This window comes from Balaenoptera musculus, chromosome 14 (genome assembly GCF_009873245.2).
Source record: "Balaenoptera musculus isolate JJ_BM4_2016_0621 chromosome 14, mBalMus1.pri.v3, whole genome shotgun sequence".
Taxonomy (NCBI): domain Eukaryota; kingdom Metazoa; phylum Chordata; class Mammalia; order Artiodactyla; family Balaenopteridae; genus Balaenoptera; species Balaenoptera musculus.
Window position 1 is genome coordinate 74495176 of NC_045798.1, and position 26250 is coordinate 74521425.

A 26250-nucleotide genomic window follows, 5' to 3' on the forward strand; every position below is an offset into this window, starting at 1 on the left:
GTCAGCTGACTTGCCCAAGGTCACATAGTAGATGGAACTGGGATTCAAACACCTAAAGTCACCAGATTTTCTGTAGCATTTGACAGTTTTTCTATTACCTCATTTTGAGCCCCTCTTTCAGTATATTTAAGCCTAGCAAGTAGCACTATTTCTTCAGAATTCCATTGCCAGCCTGAGAGAAGTAGTCCCCGGAGCCAGACTTAGTCAGCTCCACAGCAAAGAGAGATAATGGGTTCCAGAGATTCCCTTCCATTCTCAGAGAACATGGCCTGGCGGTTCACAACACTCCCCAGTTCCATTTTTATCATGACATTCACACATTAACAGATTTTAAAGCTTCTTTGCCATATGTCTGGATTTCCTTCATTTGGGGAAATCACATATGAAATGGTGAAGAGATTTATCTTGGCTTTGTTCTGATTATCAAAGAACCACATAAGATGTGAGGTGTTCTAATTTCTTTTAAAATCACGTTGATTCCCAACTTATCCAGAGCCAGACTAGGGAAAATATGTCAGGTGTGTTTTCAGTGTCCTGCCGCCTTCCTCTTCTCGGGACGCCCTGGGCCTCTTTCCCAAGAACTCGATCCTGAGCTGAGTGCACTAAAGCCTGCAATGCAGCTGATGATGAAGGGGAAGCCCTATCACCAGGATTCACCCTCCAGCAGGACACTCAGAAAGATGAAAACAACCTTCCAGACCCAGGGGACATTTCTCCAAGGGTGGCATTTCAGGTGGGGCGAGGAAGACAGTGCTTCTGGAATAACCCCATCTAGACAGTCACTTGTTTGGTTGTTTCATGAGAGTAGATGTGATCCTGTGTTTCAACTGCAATCATTTGTCCCTCATGTGCCCTGACCAAGACACAAGAACTGCTCACTTGAATCCCTTGACCCTTGCAGGCGCCTAAGTACCAAGCCCTGGTCAAGACTAGAATCCCTTTATCCATTTATCTGTCCTTGAATGGATAAAGAAGATGTGGTACATATATACATTGGAATATTACTCAGCCATAAAAGAGAATGAAATAATGCCATTTGCAGCAACATGGATGGCCCTGGAGATTATCATACTAAGTGAAGTAAGTCAGAAAAAGAAAGACAAATATCATATGATATCACTTATATGTGAAATCTTTAAAAATGATACAAATGGGGAATTCCCTGGTGGTCCAGTGGTTAGGACCCTGCGCTTCCACTGTGGGGGGCCTGGGTTCGATCCCTGGTCAAAGAACTAAGATCCTGCAAGCCGCGTGGCGTGGCCGGAAAAAAAAAAAAAAAAAAAGATACAAATGAACTTATTTACAAAACAGAAACAGACTCACAGGCATAGAAAACAAACTTATGGTTACCAAAGGGGAAAAGTGAGGGGGAGGGATAAATTAGGAGTTTGGGATTAATATATACATACTACTCTATATAAAATAGATAATCAACAAGGACCTACTGTATAGCAATACTCTGCAATAACCTATATGGGAAAAGAACCTGAAAAAGAATAGATATATGTATATGTGTAGCTGAATCACTTTGCTGTACACCTGAAACCAAACAGCATTGTAAATCAACTATACCCGCCCCCCCCCCCCAAAAAAAAGAAAAAGAAAAACGATTAGAATCCCTTTACTTAAGAGATATAGCTTTCCCTACACGGAGAGCTTTCCTGAACACTTGTTTGCAAGTGTAGTCCCGTCACCTATCTGTGTGGGCTTATTGGGTCAGGGAATTTTCAGCTGCAGATAATAGCATCCACCTTGAGTTGTTTAAGTAGAAAAGGAAAACTCCGAAAAAGCCAGGTGTCCGATAGGCTGATGAGATGGCTGCCATGTGCTCTGCTAGCCCTACAGCATTCTGCAGAACTGCCGGAGTTAGCACTCTCTTCCCTTGCCTCTGCCACTACCTGTGCCCCTGGCGTTATGCCCCCCAAACTCTCTTCCGCCCTTGGTTTACTTCCATATCAGAGTTTTGAATGTCTGCGTCTGATTGGTGGAAGCTAGCCTGCATCTAGCAGTGAGGGAAGCTGGGAAATGTAGTTTTTAGGGTTCTACTCTGGGAACATGGGACGAAAATTGTGGGACCAGCCAACTAAAGATTGGCACTTGCCATCTGCTTCTACAAGGATTAGGTCACTAGCCACTGCAGTCGCTGACCTTCAACACACCCTGCAAGGAGTTCAGGAATGAGGCACTCTGTGCTCTGGGAAAAACTGGAAGAACAGGTTTTTAGATAGATATTTTCAGGAGAAGATTTTTATGAGCCCAACTCTTGCATTTCCTCATATCTATAAAAACACTAAAATCATTAATGGAAACACCTGCTCCTCGTGACCAGCAGTAACCTTCTTGTGACTCGCAGCTACCTTCTGCCAAAATGTTCGCTTGATTGTCCTTATCCTTCTTCACCAAAATCACATACATACTGGCCTCTCCGCTTACATCTTCGGAGCAGTTCCTCAGAGCGTCTGAGAGGCTGTCTTCCAGGATATAGTCCTCATTTTGCCCCAAATAAAACTTAACTCACAACTTTCACATTGCACTTCTTTTTTTTTTCAGTCGACAGACCCTATCAAAAAGAAGAGAGGGTGTTTAAAAGATATGGTCAGCCACAGGTTACAGATGTCCCCTGCCCCTTGTGCTCAAAAAGGAATTTCCTCTTTGATTTCTGACCATTCCTATTCTAGAGAAGAGTTAACACCCAGCCTGGGATTCTGGGAAGGGAAGACCCTGGTGGCTGTTGTCTCCAGCACACAGCCTAGGTGTGTGCATACAGCAAGGAGAGGAGATTGCTTTCAAGAGGTGACAATATTTAGGAATCCTTGCAGCGAAGTGGGATAATCAAGAGGAAGAATCCGAAAGGGAAGAAAGCAATAATAATTGCCTTCAAATTTGCTCTTTTAAAAACACAGTCTTTTTATTTTTTTTAAGCGTCACAGGGTGGATTGCTCCGGGTAAGTTAGCGGTCTTTGCTTATGATCAGAGGTTCAGTAACACACTCAGCAGACATTTCAAGCAGTGCAGTACCATTTCTAGCCCCACAATGCCCACCTTCCCATTCCTATTGGGGATATATGATCACCACAGAGCATCTTAACCTAGCTCAGATGTGTAGGGAGTAATCTAAGTAAAATGTGGGATTTACATAATTCATTTCCTTAACCACAGGCTGCTTTAATCAGAGAGTATGAAATAGCTCTTCAAGGGAAATCCACAGTGATAAACTATTGCCATTCCCAAAGCAGAAAGACCGTGTGAATACCGCTGCAATGAACGTGAGAATGCAGATATCTCTTCAAGATACTGATTTCATTTCCTTTGTGTACCCAGAAGTGGGATTGCTGGATCATATGGTAGTTCTAACCATGGCTCTGCTACTCTTTGCCCTGTGATCAGACCCATTAAACTAATTAATGGATGATGAATAGATGATTCCACATGACTCTAGATGGAAAAGAGACTATTTTGTAGACCTTCAGGAATGACCACTGTACCAGTTAGGATACCTTTGGATGTTCGTAACTGAAAGCCCTCAACTCAAATTGGCATAAAAGATCGATTTATTATTTCATATACCAGAACTCCAGAGGGAGGTAGTATTCAAGGTTGTTGAGTTCAGCTTAGTTCAGTGACCCAAATATATCCTCAAGGATAGGGGTCTTTCTGTCTTCCACTCTGCCACCAGGGTTCAGATTTATCCTTAAGCTGACTTCTCTCATGGTCACAAGATGGCTGCTGGAGTTCCAGCTGTCACATCCAGACAAGACAAAATTCAAAAGAAGAAGAAAGGCCACTTCTTTTCAGTCTTCTCCTTATTAATAGTGATAAGTCCCTCACACCTCAGTGACCAGCTGGGTCACATGCTTGCCCTAATCTTACCACTAATGAAGAGAACCAGACCACTATGACTGACCTCATCGATTTGGATTTACCCATTGAGTCACATGGGAGGAGTGTCAGGAACCTAAGCAAAGACTCTCTCAGTAAGGAAGGAGGATGGAATGGATGTGGGAGGAACTTTCAACAGTGTCTTAAACAGGCATGAGCCTCATTTCATGTGACCTCACACAACCCTGGTTCTAGCAGGATAACAATTTCAAACATTTGTCACTGCTCTTAAGTGTAAACATGCTGGGTTTTATTCCATTCTCAGATGCTCATGTAAAGTCCTTTCAATAGTTTTAAGGCCACGAGTCCGTCAGAGCAAGCGACAGTCCGTTTCTCTTGCTGGAAGCACTTAGGTTGTGACTGCAGTTGACAGGTCGCTCCTGGCTTTTGACTGAGCCTTTCTCATACTTTACTCCTTCCTTGCCTTGCAAGACAAGTGGCCGTGACTAACCACATAATAGTTCCTCTGACTCTACCGCTGAAATTAACAGAAATGGAAAGGAAATCGAATTGTACTCTCCTCTACCTGGCAATTTCCCAAGATGCCTCAGCTAGAGATAGCTTCCATGGATAGGCTGGGGGTTGAACTGGAATTTGAAAAAAAATTAAAAATAAAAAAAATACAAACCGCCCAGACCATATTGTAGAAGGAGCTCTTTTCTTTTCACTTAACTCCTGGGGATGGAGGGAGAAAAGAAAAGTGAATAATGTGAAAAACAATTTAACTTAGTAGTCAGGAACTGGCAGCCTGCTGGTTAGATGTTTGCCTGGGCAGTGTCTTAAAAATGAGAATTAGTGACAGAAATTTCAATGTCAAGGGATTTCACATACGAATCTCCCTGTGGCAGGGAGGGGCTCACATTCTCCACTTTGCCACAGTCCCCACCATGCCCTAGTGCCCCCCCTGCCTGCTACATTTGTTTACATTACCTGCCTGCCCAGTGAGAGTTGAGAGGATGCACAGAACCTGTCAGCCCATCACTCCTGTGCTAATCTGTGACACTCAGCATGCTATTTGGTATTTCAGCATGCCCCTATTAAAAAGCAACTAGTCTGGGGAAAGAAAATTATTTGCCCTTAATGTGTTAACCCCATAGCCCAGGCGGAGAAGACCTGCAAAGGTAAGGAGGTCGCCACGGGAACAGGCTGCCCCTGTCCCCTTCTCCTGCCCGACACTTTCATTCTCTGATGAGAGCCTTCTTTCTCAGTCCCCACTCAGCCCCCAGGAGGAGCGGCTCCCAGACTTGCCTTCTGTCTGCCTCTCCATCTTCCTGACATACACCTGACTGTGTAGCTCCCTTCCCTGTTTTTATTTCTTCCTTTTTCCAGCACCAATCCTCCTGTCTCCTCCATCACTAGGGTCATAAGGTCACCTTCTTCGCCGTTGGGCACTTTACCGTGAACTACTTCCCCTTGGCTTCTGGCCTCCTCATTGTCTTGGCTTTCTTCCTGCCTCTCGGCCTCCTTCTCTGTGTCTCCTTCACAGCCTCCTCCTCCTGGTTCCTGTTGAGTCCTGGGAGTTCTCCAAGACTCCCTTTCAGGCTTTCTTCTCATCTTTGACCTTCTCTGTAGCAAACTACTCACATGACACCACAGTAACCCCAGATTCCTGCTCAGCACAGATTTCTCCTCTGAATTTTCTTTTAAACTGAACAAGACTATTTGACGTCCAGTTATTACATATAAAGCAAGCCTCAAATTTACTCTAGTTCTGGTCTTTATTCCTTCATTCTCTCTTTTTTTGTTTGTTGCATCATTTCTTTTTTTTTTTAAGATTTTTTTTATGTGGACCATTTTTTAAAGTTTTTATTGAATTGTAAATTTACAATTGAATTGTAAAATTGTTACAATATTGCTTCTGTTTTACGTTTTTGGTTTTTTGGCCACGAGCCATGTGGGATCTTAGTTCCCTGACTATGGATCGAACCGTTACCCCCTGCATTGGAAGGCGAAGTCTTAACCATTGGACCGCCAGGGAAGTCCCACATCATTTTGATAATATTCGTGTAGATGACATTTATGTTCTGTTTTGTCACACTAAGTCCCACATTTGTTTCATCCTAGTTTTATAAACTGCATATATTCATGCTCATCCACAGTTCTTTTTTAAAATCTTTTTTTTAATTGAAATATAGTTGATTTACGATGTTGTGTTAATTTCCGCTGTATAGCAAAGTGACTCAGTTATAGGTATACACAGTTGTTTTGCTGTGGTTTTCTCTGTTATCTCTTGATTAGATGAAAAACATCCTCTAATATTTATCTTAATAAAGGCTCTTAAGAAAGAATAATGTTCCTTGAATTCTTTCTCGTTCAAAAACTATTTGTCCACAGCATCTATTCCTGGAGGAAAGTCCATCTAGACTCAAAATCTTTCCTTGAGTATCGTAAAGAGATTCCTCACAGCTTCCATGACAATCTCAGCTATTTGGAGCAGCATTTATATATTTTCTTTTCATCTTCAAGTCATAACTATCTTCTAGTGACATTGCCATTGGTGTTTGAAGCTCTTGTTTCTTTGCATACTATCCAGGAAGAGTAGTGAGGAAATGGGAAGATGCAGTGTCCCAGTACTAAGTTCATACAAGAAGTCTGGCCCATGGGACTTAAAAAAGAAGGTAGAGCGGAGTTCCCTGTGATCCAGTGGTTAAGACTCGATGCTTTCACTGCTGTGGCCCGGATTCAATCCCTGGTCGGGGAACTAAGATCCCGAAAGCCATGGGGCGCCGGGGGTGGGGTTTGGGGGGAGGAAGGAGGGCAGAAAGACATGCCTTTGACTTTTCCTTTACCGGGGCGGGGGGAGTGGGGGGTAGACACCGCTTTAGCATGAATAGAAGTCAAACTTGGAAACTCCAAATAGATGATCTCGTTCAGTTTTTCAGAACAATCCTTAACATAGATGATACTATGCCAATTATATGCAGATTAGTAACTTGTGGTATACAAGTTAACAACTAGCTCAAGGGCACCTAGCTTATAAACTGGAAAAAGTGGAATAAAACCCATCCTGTAAACTCCGAGCCAAGTTCTTGTTTAATATACCACAGCTGTCTCCTACAAATACCCCGGAGTCAAAATGATAATTCCCTTCCTGGCACAGTTAATGTCTGTTCTTCTAGGAAGGAAGAATGAATAGAACAATTCTTAATCTCCTTTCCCATCTCTGAGCCTTAAATATCATCAGCATCTCAGTCATTGGAGGGTGGCCAAAAAGATCACAGAGCTTCAAAGTATCTCCTCACCAGATTTCTTACATGCTTAAATTCTGTTAATTTTTTGGGTTGGTCATTGTACCCCCAGAAATTGACTCTTAAAACATATATATTTCTAGGTGGGTGATATATTAGGATATTTAAGTCATTAATACCCTGGTATTAAATACCAGGTATTAGAAACTAACCTGAGTGGAAATCCTATAGCATATAATGTCTAATGGTAGGACTAAACTTATTATCTATTTGTTGTCATTTGAAGGATACCAGGAAGAAAATACCATGTATCAAATATTTTTTACTGCACAGGCCGTAAAATTCTAAAATTTTACTTTTAGTATAATTCTAAAATTCTACCTTTAGTATAACTTTTAATTAACTAAAGTTGAATTAAGAATTGCCTTATTTCAATATCGACAACAATATTGTACTACAATTGTCAAATTTGCTAAGAGACTACATCTTAATTATATCAACCACTAAAAAGAGAGGAAATTATGTAATGTGATAGAGGTGCTAAATATCACTACGATGGCAATAATATTGCAATATTTAAATGCATCAAATTAACACATTGTACATCTTAAATTTACACAATGCTATATGTCAAACATATTCAATTAAAAAAAAAAGAATTTCCCTACTTCAGGGTTCATTTTATTAAAACGTGCAAATAGTTCCTCACTCATGCTTTGAATAAATTGATTTAGAACTAATTCCTTCCTAACCTGAATTATGGAGGGGCATGAGAAACTTGAAAGCATAACATTTCTTGGCCTCCTAGTGGCTTTAATGACATAAGAATCCCCGGGGTTGGGTTGACTTGGCCTAAGTGGGAATCTGAGTAGAAAAGGAAGAGCTTTCCATCACAGGGGCAGCGTGAAGCCCATGGACTTGGGCAGACTCAGAAAGGAAGGCCATTCCCTGGCTGAGAAAATGCCCTTCTCATAGCTGGCGGTTTTGGGAAGTAAGGTTCTGTTAGAAAACTCCTAGTGCCCAATTAGAAGGTGAAGTTCTCAGAATGACCACCAGATGGCACCCTCAGCCAAATTACTGAAGTACTCTGCTGGATCAGAATGTTGCAGCTGGGAGGATTTTTGAAGTCCTCTGGTCTAACCGTTTCTATTCTATTCTATTCTATTCTATTCTATTCTATTCTATTCTATTCTATTCTATTCCATTCCATTCCATTCCAGTCTATTCTATCCCATTCCATTCCATTCCTTTTCATGTTTAGGCCGCGGCAGTGAAAGCCCGGAATCCTAACCACTAGGCCACGAGGGAACTCCCTGGTCTAACCCTTTTATTTTACAACCAAGGGACCTCGGCCTGGGTGAAACTACCTTGCCGGAAGCCACATATCAAGTCGGTGGCAGAATGGGGGTTCCTGTGACCCCTTGACAAGGAATCCAATCATGTCTCTATGACAGTAATCTGAAGGAATGCTCCTCACCCCACATGGAACAAAATACAAAAAAGACACAAGGAGGGCTTCCCTGGTGGCGCAGTGGTTGAGAATCTGCCTGCCAATGCAGGGGACACGGGTTCGAGCCCTGGTCTGGGAAGGTCCCACATGCTGCGGAGCAACTGGGCCCGTGAGCCACAACTACTGAGCCTGCGCGTCTGGAGCCTGTGCTCCGCAACAAGAGAGGCCACGACAGTGAGAGGCCCGCGCACCGTGATGAAGAGTGGCCCCCGCTCGCCACAACTAGAGAAAGCCCTCACACAGAAAACGAAGACCCAACACAGCCAAAAATAAATAAATAAATAAATTTAAAAAAAAAAAAAAAAGACACAAGGAGCTGCTGTTTGAGTCTGAGGACAAAGTCTTGCTTAAGCAGATTTTTGGCCAAGTATCAGGCAGTCCCATTTACTGTGGGCTTGTTTGCTCTAGAAATGAGTCTGGGGTGGGGTGGGGGGAACACAAAGCAGTGGGATTCGGAGATACAACAAGACAGACTGATCCCGGGAAAGTAAGAGGACAACAGGCAGGGAAAACCAAGGAGCGATGCCTGGAGATGAGCTTTGCACTAGGGACAGAACGATGCAAGGAGAGGAGAAAAGGCAATTTAGACAGAGGACGCTCAGTGAAAGAACAGGACTGTGTCCACCACTGCAGCAGGGCAGGCCTGATGCAAATGGCATGTAAGCCCAGCTTCCCTGGGACCCAAGGCCTCTCTCTTGTCACACTTGCTCCTCCCCATCCCCACCTCACCAACCTATCACTGCAGAAAACGTTCTCCAGCCAGGAGCTGACATCACAGAGTGAATTTCAGTGACCGTTCTCTTTCCCAGGACAGTTGGCATTTTAGGCTGGTCTCTCCTTTTGGATAAAAAGGTGTTGTCCACCTTAAGCAACAGTATAGAAGAGGGGCTTGGGGAGAGCGAGTTGCTGTCAAAGTCAGCGGTTTAGAGCAGAGGCTTTCTTTTACCCAGAAGGTCAACGGGAAAGGAAATGGGTGAGTGAGACATGCGGGTGGAGCCTTGAAGGCAGAAAGAGAAGTTGAGATTTGAAACTGCAGAAGAAGTGTGTGGATGCTTTGATCAGTGTGCCTAGGACAGTAGGCGCTCATTATCTGTTAGCTGAATTGATACATCCTTATTGAATTTGAAAAGGCTCCCTGGCAAGGGAGCAACACGATGAACATGGTATTTAGGAAAATTCTTCCAACGTGAGTAAAAAATTCTTCTATCCTGAAATGGATGGAGTTTAGTGGGAAGACTTAAAAAAAGAAAAACAAAACAAAACAACAGCTTTACTGAGATATAATTCACATACCATACAATTCACCCATTTAAAGTGCCTCATTCAATAGCTTTTAGTATATTCAAAGATATAGGCAACCATTCATCACCACAGCTGATTTTAGAACATTTTCATCACATCGAGAAGAAATCCCATATCCTTTATCCCCCGTTGTGTCCCCATCCCCCTGTCCCCCAGCACAAAGCAACCATGAATCTATTTTCTGTGTGTATAGATTACCCTATTCTGGAATGTCATATGAATTTCCATTTACTTGGTACGTGGTCTTTTGTGTCTGGCTTCTTTCACTTAACATAATGTTTTCAAGGCCCACCCATGTTGGAGCATGTATTAGTATCCCATTCCTTTTTATGGCTGAATAATATCTCATTGTATATATATATATCACATTTTGTTTATTAATTCATCTGTCGATGGGCATTTGGGTTGTTTCCATTTTTTAGCTATTATGAAGAATGCATGTTATAAACTTTCATGTACAGGTTTCTGTGTGGATGTATGTTTTCATTTCTCTTGGCCAGAATTGATGGTTCCTATGGTAATTCTATATTTAATCATTTGAAGGACGGCCAGATTGTTTTCCAAAGTGGCTGCAACATTTTTACATTTCCCCATGAGCGTATGTTGGGTTCTGATTTCTTCGCTTTCTCACCAGCATTTCTTGCTGCTGACTTTCTGATTCTAGTCATCCTAATGCATGTGAAGTGGTATTTCATCGTGGTTTTATTTTTCATTTCCCTGATACCTAATTATATCAAGTATTTTTTCTCTGTTGTTTTTCTCTTCTCTATTTTATTCATTTCCACTCTAATCTTTACTATTTCCTTCTTTCTGCTCACTTCAAGTTTTGTTTGTTCTTCTTTTTCTAGTGTGTTAAAATGAAAGGTTAGGTTATTGATTTGCAATCTTCTTTTTTTAACATAGACAGCATTTACGCTATAACATTCCCTCTAAGCACTGCTTTAGCTGCATCCCATAAGTTGTGGTATGCTGCATCTTCATTTTCACTCATCTTAAAGTATTTTCTGTGGGGGAAGATATTGCAGGTAGAAGGAAGAGCTTGGATAAAGGCATAAAGGTAGGAAAACTTGGGTCAAGCTTGGTGGGCAGTTGAGTTTGGCAAGAGCAGAGGGTGTGTGCAGAAGAGTTTGAGTGATGGAGAAAGGTAAGTTGGAGTCATCTTGTATGAGGGACTAAAGAGTTTATTCTGAATGGATTTTAGATAATCAGTTGGCATTTCTAGGACAACTGCTTTATTTCACTTTCTTTCTAGATGTGGAATGAGTGGCTTTCTGAAGGTGCAGAAGACAGGTGGGGGAAAGTTTAGAAGGAAGGACAGGAATAGGGTCAATACAAACACAAAAATAGGCAAAGTCTGTGCAATTCCTGCCCTGCTGTCCCCGTCTTAGAGAAGTGGCTGTTGGGGTCCGGCCACCACCGTGATTACTTCCCAGGCAGGAGGAAACACTGGCAGTGTTTCCAAAATAGCTGCATCCCGTCCCCCTGTAGGAAGCAAAAATTGTATATCCTTGTTTCATCACTGGCTAAGTTTTAAGTTTTGAAAATTCTAACAGTCTTGTTGCCCATTCTTTCCCTTTTGAAACTCTCTTTCTTTAGCTTCCATGTCACCACACTTTCCTGATTTTCCTTCTCTCACTCCCCTGCCCTCCTCCAACACTGTCCATGAAACGCTGGAGCCTCTCAAGGCTCTGACATCGGTCTCCTCTTCTCACTCCACACTCCATCTCTCTTGGCAATCTCATCTCATCTCTGCCCATGGCTTTGATTATCATCTGTGCACCGATCTCAGAGCTCGGATAGCAGCCAGCTCTGCTCTGAGCTCCAAGCCAGTACTAGGGGTTGCCTACCCAATATCTCTACTCAAACTCATTTGATCAAGACTGAACTCACAATCTCCTCACTCAACCTCAGACCTGGCCTCCTTGTCACCACAAGAGGCTTTCATGCTCTCTTCCCTCAATTACTGCAATAGCCTTCTAACTGGTCTTCTAGAACTCTTTCTTGCCGCCTTCCCAGCTCTTCATACTGCAGACGAGATGATTTATTTGAAATGACTATATCCCCACCTATAGCAGACATTAGTTAATTTTTGGCCATCCAGCAGGTGAACACACTTCCTATGTTGGAAAATTCCCTTCCTTATGAGTCTTGGTTGGATGCAGAACTTGCCTCCTAAAATTGTTTTTAGCCACGTAGACTCTTGCTTCTCTAAGTTTCCTTTGGCCTCTGCCAGATCAGCCTTGTTCCAGAGCGTCAGACTGGCCCCGGTCCCTCCTCCTTCACACATGCCATGCCCCTCTCCTCTTGCCTGGCTAACTTGTTTTCCTTTCAGAGTACAGATTGAGTGTCACTTCTTCAGAGAAGTCTTCTGTGACTTCGTAGTCTAGGACAGATTCTTTGTTATAAGCTCTTATAGGATGGGATGTTTTCTCTGGGCCTCACATACCCCTGTACTAGTTACTGGGTGCTTCTGTTGGGTCAGGCACTGAATATGCAGGGGAGGACCAGACAGCTGCCTTCAAGGAGCCCACAGTCTCCCTTGGGGCCGTGGACATCACTATGGGATGAGTGCTGGAGTAGCACTCCATCAACAAAGTGCTCTGGGGGGGAAGAAGAACAAGGAACCGACTGTTCCAAGAAAGCGGGCCAGCTGCACAGAAGGCAGTGGCATCTGGGCCAGGTCCTGAAGGAGTCTGCCAGGAGGGGGAGGGTGGGAAGTCCTTCCAGGCAGAAGGAACATTCACACTCAAAGCCGCAAAGTGAAAAAGCACATGGTGGACCAGTGAAATGCAGAGTACTCTGGTGTCACTTAAGCAGAGGATGAGGAGGGAAGGGGGGTGAGGAGGAAGGCTAGAGGCAAGCCTGGAAAGATGGGTGGGGTCAGATTCAGAAGCAGCTCAGATGCCATACTCATCAGGTGCTTGGCTTTTGTCCCATGAGCCATAAGGAATTGTTTTAAGCAGAGGAATTATTTGAAGCACCTAATTCTGACTACAGTGTGAAGGATAGATTGAAAGGATTTAGGGTCAGGAAGATAATATGGAAGCTGTATCTTTCTAGCTCCAGAGCTTAGCAAAAAGAGAGCCCAATAAATATAATAGGGAAATGAATCAATGGTGAAATAATCCAATAAATGTAATGGGTAAGTGAATCAACGAAGAAACAACCATAAAATGGGGCCATGAGAAGCGCTGTATGCCATGGGAGGCCATGCAGCGTGAGTGAGAGTTGATAAAGCCCTGAGCTAGAGAGCTTGCTGGAAAAACAGGGCTAGGTGAATTTAAGAGACATTCTGAAGTAAAATCAATGGGGCTAAGTAGTTAACTGCATACAGGCATTGAAGAAAAGGGATGAACGAATTAGGGTTAGGTTTGGCTAACAGTGACCAAAAAATTAGACTTAAAACAGAGAGCCCAGGTAGCAGTCAAGAGCTAGCATGGTGCACCAGTGTCAGGGACTTATCGCATATGGTCCCTTCCATCATGTTACTCAGCGTCCTCAACATGTGGCGTCATGACATGGTCCAAGATGGGGGCTCCAGCGTCACACCTGTCTTGTAGCCAACAGACTACAGGAAAGACACAAGAACAGGGCGTGCTGGTGACCTTTAAGAACTTACATCCTAAAAGTGTTTTCTGTTCCATGACATTGGTCATTATTTAATCATATCTAATTGAAAGGGAGGCTGGGCGATGTCTCTGTTCTGGGCAGCTAAAATTTGGAAGATGTATGGCTGAGAAATAAGGTAGAAAGGAAACTGGAAAATAGCTTGCCTCAAGGGCTCAAGAACAATTTCATCGCATCCGTTGGGTGGCTACGAATGCAGAAAGAGAGAGGAGAGTTTTAAGAAGGTTTTTAGGAAGCCACACAGTAAAGACAAATAAGTTTTGTTTTGAACATATCTGGTTTGGGGTGGCCTGTGGGACCCCAGGTGGAGAAAACCAGTAGGCACTTGCAAACGTGTGTACAGTTTCATTCTTATTTCCTCTACTTAGGCTATGCTCCTTGAGGGTGGAGACTCTTGTTTATTCAGCATTACATGTCCACCACGCCTTGCAAGTTTCAGGAATGGATAAAGATGACAGGAAAATTAAGAAGGTGAAAAAAACAAACAGCTAAGTTTTTAAAGTACAAATGGGGAGACTATAGAACCCAGCCACTGTTAGCACGGGAAAGAGCTTTCTCAGACCACTTTGGACAGGAAGGTAGCCTCCTACGCAGTTCATTCAGAACCTACTAACCTAAACACACACACACTTATACCATGTATAGAGCAGAACACTGCTTTTAAAAATGAGGTGTTCCGGGGAATTCCCTGGCAGTCCAATGTTTAAGACTCCACGCTCCCAATGCAGGGGACACAGATGCTATCCCTGGTCGAGGAACTAAGATCCCGCATGCAGTGTGGCCCGGCCAAATTTAAAAAATAGAATAGAATAGAATAAAATAAAATGTGTTCTGTTTCAGGAGTCTATGGTGGGTAATGAGGGATAAAGGGAGATTTTGGAGATATAGTTGTACAGGGGGACCTGTTCGGGGGTCACATGACCAGGCAGTGTCACAGCCTTGACTGGACCAGAGATCTCCTGACTTCCAGGCTGAGGGGTGACACTGCACCTGCCCTTAAGAAGATGACCCGCCAAAGGTAAGGGAACACGGCCCACTCCGTGTCTTGCAGGCCTGTGAGAGCCGTGGCCAAGGATCTAGACTATTTAATCCAGTTTTACGAAAGGAGTTTTACAGAGAGCAATTAAGGCACAGTTAAGGAATTAATCACTAATGAGTCATTAACTCTGCCTCCTATTGTACAGCTAACAAGCTGAGGCCAGATTTTGGAGCCAGTTCCCAATTAAGGGGACGACGTTGGCCAGAAAGCGCACCATCGGCCTCTTGAAGAGTCGGGAGGGCCTGCCTGCGGCTGCCGGGCCTCCCCTTTCCCAGGCGGGTCAGGACGCAGGCGGAGCTCGCGCTTGCTGAGCGGAAAGGAGAGGCCAGCTTTTAATGAATATTATCTGCCCAGAAAATCTTTTTTTTTTTTTGCTGGCCTCCTGGAGGCTGGAATTCCATTCGTGTAGCAAGGTTCTGTCGGCGGAAAGGCGCGCTTGGACCTGAGACAGAGAAGGGTGCTCAGCGAGGCTGGGGGCGCGGGCGGGAGGCGTCACGTTAAATGCTAGGTTCCTGGGGGCGGCTGTGTCCGGACTCCTGGTGTCCCTTCCGTGCACCTCCCGCGGGGACGACGCGGCTCACGGGAAGCGGAGTCCCGCGCTGCCCTCGCTTCCCGAACCTGGCTACACCGAGGGCTCTCCGCCTAGGCTTTCAAGTAACCGATGAACTTGGCCAAGAGGAGGAAGGATGAGGATCCCCTGCCTCCTCTCGCCGGATTCTAGATTGTCGGGGACGGGCAGGGACTGTCTCCTCTGGTGTAACATTTCCCATCTCCCCAAACAGTAACTATACGTTTAAAATAAGTAAAGACAGCGGGGCCGCCCCCGCTCAGTTGCTGACCTCTGGGCCGAATCCTGCCCCTCCCAAGGGGTCTCTCCCAGCCCTCCCACCCCCTCTCACCCACACCCGTCCTGATCACCCTCCCGGCAGCAGAGGTGGGAGCTCGGGTCCGCAGGAGGCAGAACTGGGTTCCGAGAGCGGGAAACCCACGTCGGATGAACAGCCGGGACCGGCCTGGGGTCGCAGCGCGCGGCTCCAGGACACCGAGGGAGGGAGACCCTCCGCGGCTGCGGCCGCCTCTGGACCCCGTGACTCTGGAGACCGGCGGTCTGGAGAGGCGGAGCCCTCAGTGCCCTGCGTCCCCAAGGGAGAGAAAAATCACCACCAGAAGTCCGGAGCCACGGCGCGCAGGACGGTCACGCCACGCTCACGGGCAGGAAGAGACTCCTCCATAAAGGGAGAAATGCGAGAACTGAAATGGCCCCAGCGCGGCGGGGGTGGCTGATGGCGGCTAGGCTAGCGGGGCGTCCAGCTCCGCGCCCGCCCGGGATCTCTGCATCCGCCCTCGGCCCAGGGGGAGCGCCAGACAGTCTGCGCCCGCGGCACCGCTGGCCGTGCCTGACTCCGCCCTTCCCTCGGAGCCGTCCAATCCGAGGCGCCCTTCTCCGCCCCGCCCCCGCGGTCACTCAGCCTGGCCCCCGGCGGCTCCCACCCCAGTTCCCAGGAGCCCGGAGGAGCGGTTTTGACGTCCCACCTTCTTCCCACCGCCGCCCCACCCCCGCCGGCTGCCGTTCAGAACAGGGGTCGTCTTCCTGCGCGAGAGTCCCCAGGGCCTCCCTCCTAGTCTGACAGGATCCGCGTCGGCCTGAAGCAAGGCCTGCTTAGAGCAACACAGTGTCTTTTCTCCCCGAACCCCGTAAGACCACTCCCAACTGGTTCCTGTTCCCCTTCAATGGACAATGGTAGCCTGAGCCAAACCCGCAGCCTCGTCATGGAAGACTCAAGAACCATTTCCCAAGGGATGAAGGTTTACTGGGGGAGTCCTTTCCCCCAGAGTCCCTGAAAGGCGTGTGTCCGCCCCAAATCGGAGCCAGCACAGTCTAGTTTCGGAAGGCAGTGCCGCACCTTGACCGGCACCTCTGCAAACTGCTTTCCGTAGCCGTGAGCTTGAGCAGCGGCCCCAGGTATTTCTGGATCGTCTGGGGCTTTAACGCTCTTTATCACAAGCCATTCTCACCTCCTACCGGAGTTAAGGACAGTACCGCCTGCCCGCCTCACCTGCACCCCTCCTCCTGGAGCTGGGAGCTTGACTCACCGCAGGCCCAGTGGAGCTGCCCTACTAGGCAGCCCTTAGGAAGAGGGTGGGGAGGGACGCTGGGGCTGATGCTTTGTCCAGGCCTCCCCCAGGTAGCCCAGGAAGGCACTCACAACGAGCAACCATTCCTCGGCATCTCAATTCCCAATGTGGCCTAATAAGCTGTTCTTGGGAATTGGAATTAAGGAGCACTTATTCAGCAAATATTTCCCGAATATGCAATACGATCGTGAACTGACGAGACTTCTAGTTATTCCAGCTCCAACGCTTACAAGCAGAGTTAATTGGTGCAACCTCTCTGTGCCTCAGTCTCCTCATCTATAAAATGGGGCTAGTTGAATCTTCCTAGTAGAGTCCTTATGAGGCTTAACTGAGATGAAACCACTTAGAAGAGTGCAGGCACATAGTAAGTTTTCAATGATCATTAGCTATTAGCATTTTGATCATTTTCCAAGGACTTGTCCCTGAAGTCCAGGTATGGTTCACTCTGTTGGTGCCTAAAGAGATGGTTTAGAATATCCATTCTCAGACTAAACTAGTAAAAGAGGAGAGGAAAATGGTGGAAAGCTACAGATGCAAACAGATAGGAAGAAAAATGGCAGAGAGAAGGAGACAGAATGAATAATGGAAATGATCTAAGGGAATCGAAGAAGTTGCTGATGATGAGATGCACAAGGTCAGAGGTGCCCAGGACTAAGGAGAAAGAGGGCAGAGCAAGTGTGGTACTCACCCGGGGCCACTGAATTTGGAAGTTCTCTGAATAAATCATTCCTAGTAAAACGAGGGCATTAAAGGATGAAAGAGAAGATAGGCCAAAGTGAAAGAAATTTACTTACACATCCATCCTGAGTTTACCTATTTTTTTCATGCCAAGATCTGATATTGCTTGGGCCACTCCATTCATTTCCCTATGGAACCTCCTTGTCAGAGAAAAGCGCAAGTATCAGTATATTACTCCCTACCTATTGGGGGAAATAACCCATTCAATAAATTCTTCCTGACCAGCCTACTATGTGTTCGGCTCCAGATGAAGGTCTAGGGGTACACAGCTCTGGTTATGCCACAGCCTCTAAGGACCCACATGGCAGGCACTGAACCCTGTGATGACACTCCCTCCACTCCCAGCCCCGGGATAGTCCTCCTTTTCCCAGGTAGGTTTCAGGAACCCAAGAACAGCACAGGGATACTCGGGATCGGAGAATCGGGATCACGATGTGTATTGCTTCATGCCACATCATTGGTATAGTTTACACAATGTGGTAAACTACCCATCTTTCCCATTTCCCAGGGAGGTGGGGCTCATTTACAGGAGGAAAGGGGGCTGGGGTGGTTCACTAACGTGCTAACGACCTATAGACAGTAAGTAGCTGGTTGACGCTAAGGCTCTGGCCGCGCCTTCCCGGGAGCACTCAAAGATAGGAGGCCAAAAGGACCTGCGCGGCGGGAATCCGGATTATTCATACCGCGGCTTCTCAGGCTGGGACTTCCGGGCTCTCCTTCGCCCCGGGGACGCCGCGAGTACCCCGGGAGCTTCTGAAGCCCGCGGAGACTTCTGGATTCCTTTCCCGCCCCCCAGAGACGGCGCCAAAGAGCCGCAATACTGTCCACCACGCGCCCGCGAGAATATGCCCTCCGGGTCGCGGCTCAGAGCGCTCCAGGACGCTCTCCCCGAGCGCGACTGCCAGCCCGACGCGCGTCAAGCAGAACCACTGGGCTGCCGGGTGCGGAGCGAGTTGGGGAGGCGAGAGTGTGGCGCGGGGCTTAGAAAAGGAAAAGTCGCCATGCCCCAGTCTTCGGAGCACTAATGTCATCAACCCTGGGTAGCAGGGGCGGGCCCCGAGCCGGTGACCTGCACAATGATTTGAGAGGGGCCTGGGGCCGCGGCGGGCTGGAAGGAGAGAGGCGGGGCCGCCAGGAGCTTCGGGGAGTTCAACTCTTACCCTGGGAAGATGGTGCAGACGCTTCCTAGGGTCTGTCCTTCAAAGTAGCAGCTGCAGCTCGGCTACTGGGGTATCGAGGGGCTGGGAGCGCGCAGGCAGCTGAGCTTAGGCTCCAAACACCCGGAACCCCACACACTCGGCGGCGCCCGCCGTGCCGGGAGAGGGGCGCTCTGGTCTAGGGCGTCGCTGTGTCTGGGACGCTGGCGGTTCTCCGCCGCAGCACAGCTCCCCGAGGAGGCGCAGGAGGGAGCCCCAGCTCCTGCGCAGCCCGTTGCTTTCCCGCACCCTCCGCGTGCATCACGGCAGCCCCTCCAGAACCCGCCTTCATACGCACATCTTCCTCCCCGCCACCGCAGTCCTGAGCGCGCTTAACCAGAGTCAAACCGAAACAGGTAAATCTTTTAATTCTCCTCCTCAATTCTTCGAAACTACTTGTACAGACAGTTCCTCAAACCCGTTCTCCGCCTCCCCTTCCTCCCAGTCGGCCTTTTCTGGGGTTGCCACGCCGCCCGGGAGCGGCCGAGGTCAGGCGCTTTGGGTCCCTTGAACTTGGAGGCTCCGGCGCCCGCCGGGGTGGCAGCAGCGAGGCCGCCTGTCGCCTTCCAGCAGCAAGGCCCGGGGTCCATGGGAGTGTGGGTGTGGCCAGAAGGTCTCGGCTGGCCTGCGGGGTCAGCCCTCCGCGGTGAGTCGGGCGCAGATGCACATCCAAGACCCAGGTCTTCAGGCGGCGCAGGGCAAGCGTGGCCGAGTCCGGGGGACCCAGGGAGAAGGCGTGAGCGCCTGCGGCTCGGGGTCGACTGCTAGGACGGGCGTCCGGCCTGATTTGGTCCCCGGTGCCCCTAGAGGGCCTGCCACGGCTTCCCGATGGCCTGGATGTGCTCCTTGGCCTTCAGGCGCAGCGCCGCGATGCTGCTGTTGCGCGGGTCCGCCTCGTCCAGCGGGAACTTGTCCCCGAAGCCGGGCCCGCACGGGTAGGCGGGCGGCGGCGGCGGCGGCGGCCCGAGGGGCTGCAGGCCGGGGCCGAGGGGCGGGGAGTTCAAGAAGGGCGGCGGCGGCGGCGGCGGCGTGTAGCTGGCGGGCAGGCTCTGCGCCGGCGGCCCGAAGCCTGGCAGGCTCTGCAGCGCCGTGGCGCCCCCGCCCGGCAGCGGCGGCCCGAGCCACGACTCGAGCGGCAGGGCGCCCCCGGCAGGCCCGCCGCCGCCGCCGCCGCCCGGGCCCGCCCCGAGGGGCGCCAGGGCCGCGGCGGGCGGGGAGCGGCTGAAGGAGAGCAGGGGCGAGTCCTGCAGCTTCATGGACGACACCTCCAGCTTCTCCTGCCGCCGCCACTTGGCCCGTCGGTTCTGGAACCACACCTGCGGAAGGCAGCACAGCGCCGTCGGGCTGCGGCGGGGGCAGGACTCCCCACCCCCGAGAAGGACCGGGGCTCGACTGTTTCACCTGCTCCTTTCATCCCCGCCGCCACACCCCGCTCCCCACCCGCCTTATCCTTCTTCTCTGTCCCGTTTGCTCCAGTCTCCTCCCTCCTCCTCTCTCGCGCCGAGTCTCTTTGTCCCATCCCTGTCCTCCGTGGTGTTCCCACCCTTGTCCCTGTTTACCTCACCCTTAGCTGTGGTTGTGTCTGTTTCCAACTCCTGGCACCGAACAGGCAGGAAAAAAAATGAAGTTAACCCTGGAATCGGACAGTGGGACTTGGGAAACCAGATCTCACCAAATTTCTGTGACCTGCTGGTTGGCAGCCCCTCCTGACCCTTCACTTTAGACCCGGCTTCCTCCCTGTGTGGTACAGTGGCTGCGCTTTTGTCGCAGACTTTCTGTGCTTTACCCACATTTTGCCTGTTATAAACATACGTATAAACAAATACTCTAAGTACTGTAACTGGAAACATTGGCTGTTAAAATAGAGCTATTTCCACAAATTACTGATAGAACAAAGTGGGTTGATTTTATCCCAGGCATATTTAATATGCATATTACTGTTCGTAAGATTTTCGTTTTTATTTAATCGATATCTGACTAGTGTTTCTGATATTTCCTAAAAATGGCTTTCAATGATTACAATAGTTCAAGTTTAATAATCTACTTTTACTCCGTGGAGTTAGTTTTGACGTTACCCTAATATGAATTCAATGAGTTCAAGTTTTTCTTTTTTTCTTTACATAGAGAAAGTCCACACCAAGAGTGAAGTCTGGTCTCTTAAGGCTGCAACTTCCATTACTGATTTGATAAAAGCACAAGAAAGGGTGTAATTAAGGTTTCACTACCAAGTTACCACCCTCAGGAACAGAACAGAGAGAACTGGTCTAGTTTAGTGGGGAACCTAGAAAGAACTTTGGCCAAACTGGGGGGGCTTCGGTGTTAAATTTATGAAGGAAAATGTGGGAATAATTGCCACGTCAGAAGGGAGACAGCAGTTCTGAGTTAATAATAGGGAGAGGGGACCTCATAGGAGAACTGAGAAAAAGCCATCCAGCACCTGAGCAGAGCAGGGCAACTGTCTGCAAAGCTGGGATTTTGGGGGGGGGGGAAGAGAGAAAGAACAAAAATGCAGGTACCCCGGGCCCCTTTCAATAAAAGATTCATCAGCATATCTGAGGCCCTGATTTTCCCAGAAACATTAGCTATATAGAGAAACACTGGCACGGGTGAGGGCTTCCATCCCACTGCCTCTCCCTCCCCCCCCACCAACATCCCACTCCATCCCCCGAAATATCAGCTATAGGCTTCAGATCCAGTATCCAGAGTCAGAGGGCTAAAACCTGGGATAGTCTGCTCTTCTCCTGTTCTACTGCTGTCCTCAACACAGTGGGAGACTCTGCCTACCCAACCCCCAACCTGATTACATCATACCCATGTGTTAAGAACCCACCATATGCTGGGCCACTGTGCTGGCCCTGTGATCACAGAGAAGTCAGACACTGTTCTCAAGAAGCTCACGTCTTAAACAAGAAGCAAACATCCCCAAACAAGTAGAGAGGGAAGGAACAAGTAAAGAGGAAGGAACGTGGGACAGAGGCATGAAGGCAGCCCCTGAGTGGGCTGTGCCTGGAGGGGCACTGGAGGGCTTTGCCCTTTCCTCTTTCTTCATCTTTCACTTGTTTTCTTTCCCTCTCCCTACCCCATCCTTCCTCCCTGAAAAGCAGGTGCTAAAATGTCCACCTCTTCAATGAAATCCTTGCAGCTCTACTGCCCCAAATTAGGAGAAATTGAACTGTCCTTGCCAGTTAATCCTGAGTCACATTAGGGAACTATTTTTTAAAACCATGACATTCACTCATTACTTTAACCCCTTAAACTAAACAGAAAAGACAAAAGGCAAGAGCCTGTCCGCTTTTACTTTTAAGACAAGGCTGAAAGCCCCAAACATCTGAGTATCCTCACTTCCTGGAAATCTAATTCATTAGACACACACAAAAATCCCATCTTAGTTCCACTGCCTTTCAGATGCGGTGAAATTTGTTCCCAATGTCTCCCTTTCAGGCCTCTGTAAACTCTCCCAATTTGGAAATTCTCCCGGATTTTTCACAGATGACTAGCAAATATTTAAGGCTTTCAAATATTTTAATGATCAGGGATTAAAGATAATTCAGCTTTAATTAAAGCGAAAACCCCTTTAAATAAAAAGAAAAGGCCTCTGCAGCAGTGGGAAGTTTGGCTGGATGTGCACCCGAGAAGCAAAAGTCAGTTTCTTAAACAAATCCACCGAAAGTTTCAACTGCGAGGCGCCAGGCTCTCCTTAAGAAGATAGGGTTTTCGTCTTCAAGAAGGTGCGCGCCGTAACTGACTATGGTGGCATTTGGGGCCGCAATCCAGTTACCCTCGAGCCGCTGCCTACACTCCCTCTCCACTCAGTGCTTCCCGGCCCCCGCCCCGGTCCTGGATGCTGTCGCCTCTTCATCTTGCCAGCCATTGCCAGTTCCTCTCTTTTAGCTTAGAACGAGGGAGCCCCCAAAGGGGAGATGCTACTACAAATTGGAACAGACTGTCCAAGGGACGGGGCATGGGGCGCATGGAAAATCTGTGACGCTCCTGTGGGGTTCTGGGAGAACCAAGCGCAGGAGGGCCCGTGGGAAAAGTGCCATAATAAACGCGTGGACGCCCAGGGATTCAAGGGAGCTTTGGCTGCAGCTTGAGCTTCCGGCCCTCCCGTGGGCCCATCTGGGCGCTTTACCTGGACCCGGACCTCGGGTAAGTTGACCTTGCCGGCCAGCTCCTCGCGACTGTACACGTCGGGGTAGTGGGACTTCTCGAACGCGCGCTCCAGCTCGTGCAGCTGGTATGTGGTGAAGGTCGTGCGGTTCCGTCGATGCTTCTTCTTGGGTTGCTCCTCCTCTGACAGCTTCGAGTCGCCGGGGGCTGGGGGTCCGACAGGCAGCCCAGGGCTCGGCCGCGCCTCCCCGGTCTCCTTGGGGCAGTAGGGGCGAGGGGCTGGGACGACGAGACCCCGGACGGTCAGAGACACTCCCCGGAGTATCCGAGGGCCACCCCGCCTACCCATGCGGGCTCCGAGATGGCCCAGGGAGGTCGGGGGTCAGGGCTGCGAGGGCCGCCTTAGCTTTCCCTGAACGCAAGTTGGAAGCTCCTGCTACGCATATAGCCCCCACCCCTGCGCCCAGATGCCTTAATGAAAGTTAAGGCAGGGCTCTCTCCTCTTGCAGAGCTCCTAAGTTTGGGAGCCCTAAGGGTCTCGGAGCAGCCGGGGTGCGCACTCACCTTCGTACTCGGGAGCCGGTGCCGGGGCGGGCGGCGTGGAGGGCTCGGCGCCTCCTGCAGGCGCCTTGGGGCAGGAGGTCCGCGCGCCCGGCCTCCTATCCCGCTCTTTCGCACCCCGGGCGACCCGCTCCTCCGGGAAGGAGCCGAGGATCCCGTCGTCCTTGGTAAATCCCAGGATGGCTTCGATGCTATGCAGCCGCGAGGTGCTCCCGCCCGGGCTGCGGAGCAGGTGGCCGGCGAGCGAGAAGCTGCCGTCGGCCATGGCTGGGGCGCAGCCGGGCAGGTGCATGGGGAGCGCCGGGACGCCGGAGGGCGCGGCCCGCGCTCTCGGCAGCGCCGCCTGCTTGGAAGACCGAGAGCAGAGGCTGGAAGTCGGCCCCTCCCGGGTGCGGTCGTCCAACCCGAGGGGTCCTGACTCAAGGTCAAGCTCCGCGGGCGATGCGGGCCCCGGCCGCGCGCGCTAGAGGAGGGCGAGCGCTCGGCCCGCGGCCGCCTAGGTCCCGGCGGGAGTCGGAGTTTCAACTCCCGGTGGCTGGGTCTCCGGGCGCTGAAGGCTCCAAGCCGGGTCGCCCCGGCTCCTCCCCTCTCGCCCGGGACCCAGCCTCTTCCCTGGTCCCTCCCCCCGCAGCGGGGCGGGTCCTTCCCTCTCCCAGCCTCGGGGTCCTCGCCCACCCACCCCGGGCGGGGCCGGCACTCCGAACCTTCCACCTCCCACCTCTCGATCAGCTCCGAACACTCCGGAGACCCGCGGGGGCATGTTTGACGGGCCCGGGGACCCGGGTCCGAGGGCCTGCTCCCCCCCAGTCCTGCCTCAGTGGGGCCGACGCCCTCGGTGCCTCCTCCCCCTCGGGCTTGCCTCCCTCCTTCAGCTCCTCTCCTTCAGCCCAGGCTCGCCTTCTGCCCCGAGGCTCGCTTCCTCCGCCGGGCTGAGCGCCAGGGGCGACCCTTGGAAAGACCGAGAGAAGGCTCCCTGGCTTTCTGGCTTTGGAAGTTAGTCCACGCTTCTTCCCAGTTTGAATTTTCCCCTCTTTCTTCCTCTTTTTAGCCCCACCGGCAATCCTCTTTAGGCTCCGTAGTCCGAAGCCTCGGACTTCGGGTTTATTTTGTTTGTCTATATCTGATTTAACTACTCTTTCCTGTCCCCTCGGACTTGCGCGCCCGCAGGCCCCCTGACCCCGGCGCCCGCCCCCGGAGACGGTGGGACCATCTGTGCCCGCAGGCCCGGCGACTTCAAGGGTCCCACGGCCCAGCAGGAGGCTGGGAGGCGCCGAATCGGACACGCTGCTCGGCTCAAGCCGGTGGGAGACCCGCTAGGGGTTGTCACCCTCGCAGACTATTTGTCCTGAGAGAACCCTCCCCACCAAACCATCTTCCAGGCCAAGGAGATGACCCAACCTCAGGCTGAGGGGGAAGGACCTTCGTCAGGGTGCAAGGCCTCGCCCTTCTCTGGGGGCTACAGGCACAGTCCTCTGGCAAAGGGGACCCCACGAGGCTTCCGAGGCCCAGAGTGACTCATAGGCCAAGTGGGACGATGATTTGTGCGGGCGGATGGTTTTGTTTTGTTTTGTTTTGTTTTGTTTTTTCACATCCCCCCCAGTGCTGTGAATAGCACTGTAAACGCCGGCTCTTCTCAAAGCTGATGCCAGACCCCAGGCAGCCCCTGCCCTCACTGAAATGTTGGTGGGAAATGTGAACCAAAATGCGTTCCTAATAAAAGCTTCAGGACCCAGAGATTCTTTTTCTTTTGTTTCCTGGTTTTATTGAGATACTGCACTGTATAAGTTTAAGGTGTGCCGCGTGATGATTTGACACATATACACATACATACACACGTAAATGATGACCACAGTAAGTTTAGTTACCATCCATCCATCATCTCATAGAGATACAAAACAGAGATTTTTAAAATCTCCTTTGCAGAGGTCCTCTGATCTCCACACAGGGGCGTCTCCCCTCCCCGCCACCCCTGCCTCTACAACGTTGGTTGGCTTCATTTTGCATTGAGACAGGCAGTTCATGAGTCCCTTCTGAGGGTCGGGCACTGATGTGGGCCTTGTCAACATCACAAAAGAAAGGAGAGGCTGGGGCCACAGGCCTTAAGGAGTTTAACGTCCAGCCGGAGAGACAAGACAAAGGAAGAAACCAAAGAAAAACCTGTATCTTAGGGTCCTCCACCTTTAAATTAATGTTAGAAGGACATTTAAAAGGACATGTAACTATGTTAAGGATCTTTAAATGGAAATGGTTAATTCTCCGTGATGGGCACATGGGAGGGCTTCAGTACACCAATTTCTCTCTTTTTAATAAAACTGTAAAAAGGTGTATTAAAACAGCAAACATGTGAGTTTACAGTAGGTAGAACTGAGCTACTGATTCAAGTGAGAAATTATTTTTCAAGTAAAAGCTAAATTAATGAAAATCAATACACAGTTCACAGTTTTTGCATATCACTTTATGGTTTTCAGCACATTCTTCATGCCATCCTATCCTCACAACCCTGTGAGGTGAGCAGGACAAATATATTTGTCCCCATTTTACAGAAGAGAAAACTGAGGCCCAAAGTGATACGGCTATTAAGTGGAAGGGACAGGACTGGAACTCACACTGGCCAACTCCTTGTCCAATGCTCTCGGGCTGCCCCTCACTTGTAATTCTTACGGCAGAGTGTGATATTTTTGAACAGAATCAAAACACATCTTAGTCTGCAGTCCGTCTTTAATCCTTCCCAGAGACTGAATCCTGCACGTAAGAGGCTGAGGAAGAGGCAGCTTAATTTTCCAAAGAAATGCAGTCAGAGCTCGTAGACAGCGGCCTTTGGGCGCTGGTGTCCAGGACGACAGGACAAACCCTCTGGAGGTTCCTGCCCCAGTGCAGGGGAAGCCTGCCACTTGGCCTCTTTTCGCATTTTCTAGGCTGTCAAAGGCACTCTCCCCAAAAACGATCTGGTGGCACCCCACAAGG

General features: G+C 49.4%; 1 protein-coding gene across 1 annotated transcript; it reads right to left on the reverse strand.

Annotated features, from left to right (window-relative positions):
* Positions 1 to 18846: 18846 nt before the first annotated feature.
* Positions 18847 to 23578, reverse strand: RAX (retina and anterior neural fold homeobox). Its single transcript, XM_036823747.1, has 3 exons — positions 23290 to 23578; positions 22748 to 23004; positions 18847 to 19931 (listed from the first exon to the last, which is right to left on the reverse strand). The coding sequence occupies exons 1-3, from the start codon at positions 23576 to 23578 to the stop codon at positions 19419 to 19421; spliced, it is 1059 nt and encodes a 352-aa protein (XP_036679642.1). The 3' UTR covers positions 18847 to 19418.
* Between the last annotated feature and the right edge of the window lie 2672 nt (positions 23579 to 26250).

Coding starts and splice junctions, on each gene's coding strand:
- RAX (XM_036823747.1), bottom strand. CDS start 23,578: ATGCACCTGCCCGGCTGCGCCCCAGCCATGGCCGACGGCAGCTTCTCG. Junction 23,005..23,289: donor ACCGGCTCCCGAGTACGAAG/GTGAGTGCGCAC, acceptor TCGTCGTCCCAG/CCCCTCGCCCCTACTGCCCC. Junction 19,932..22,747: donor TACCCGAGGTCCGGGTCCAG/GTAAAGCGCCCA, acceptor TGCCTTCCGCAG/GTGTGGTTCCAGAACCGACG.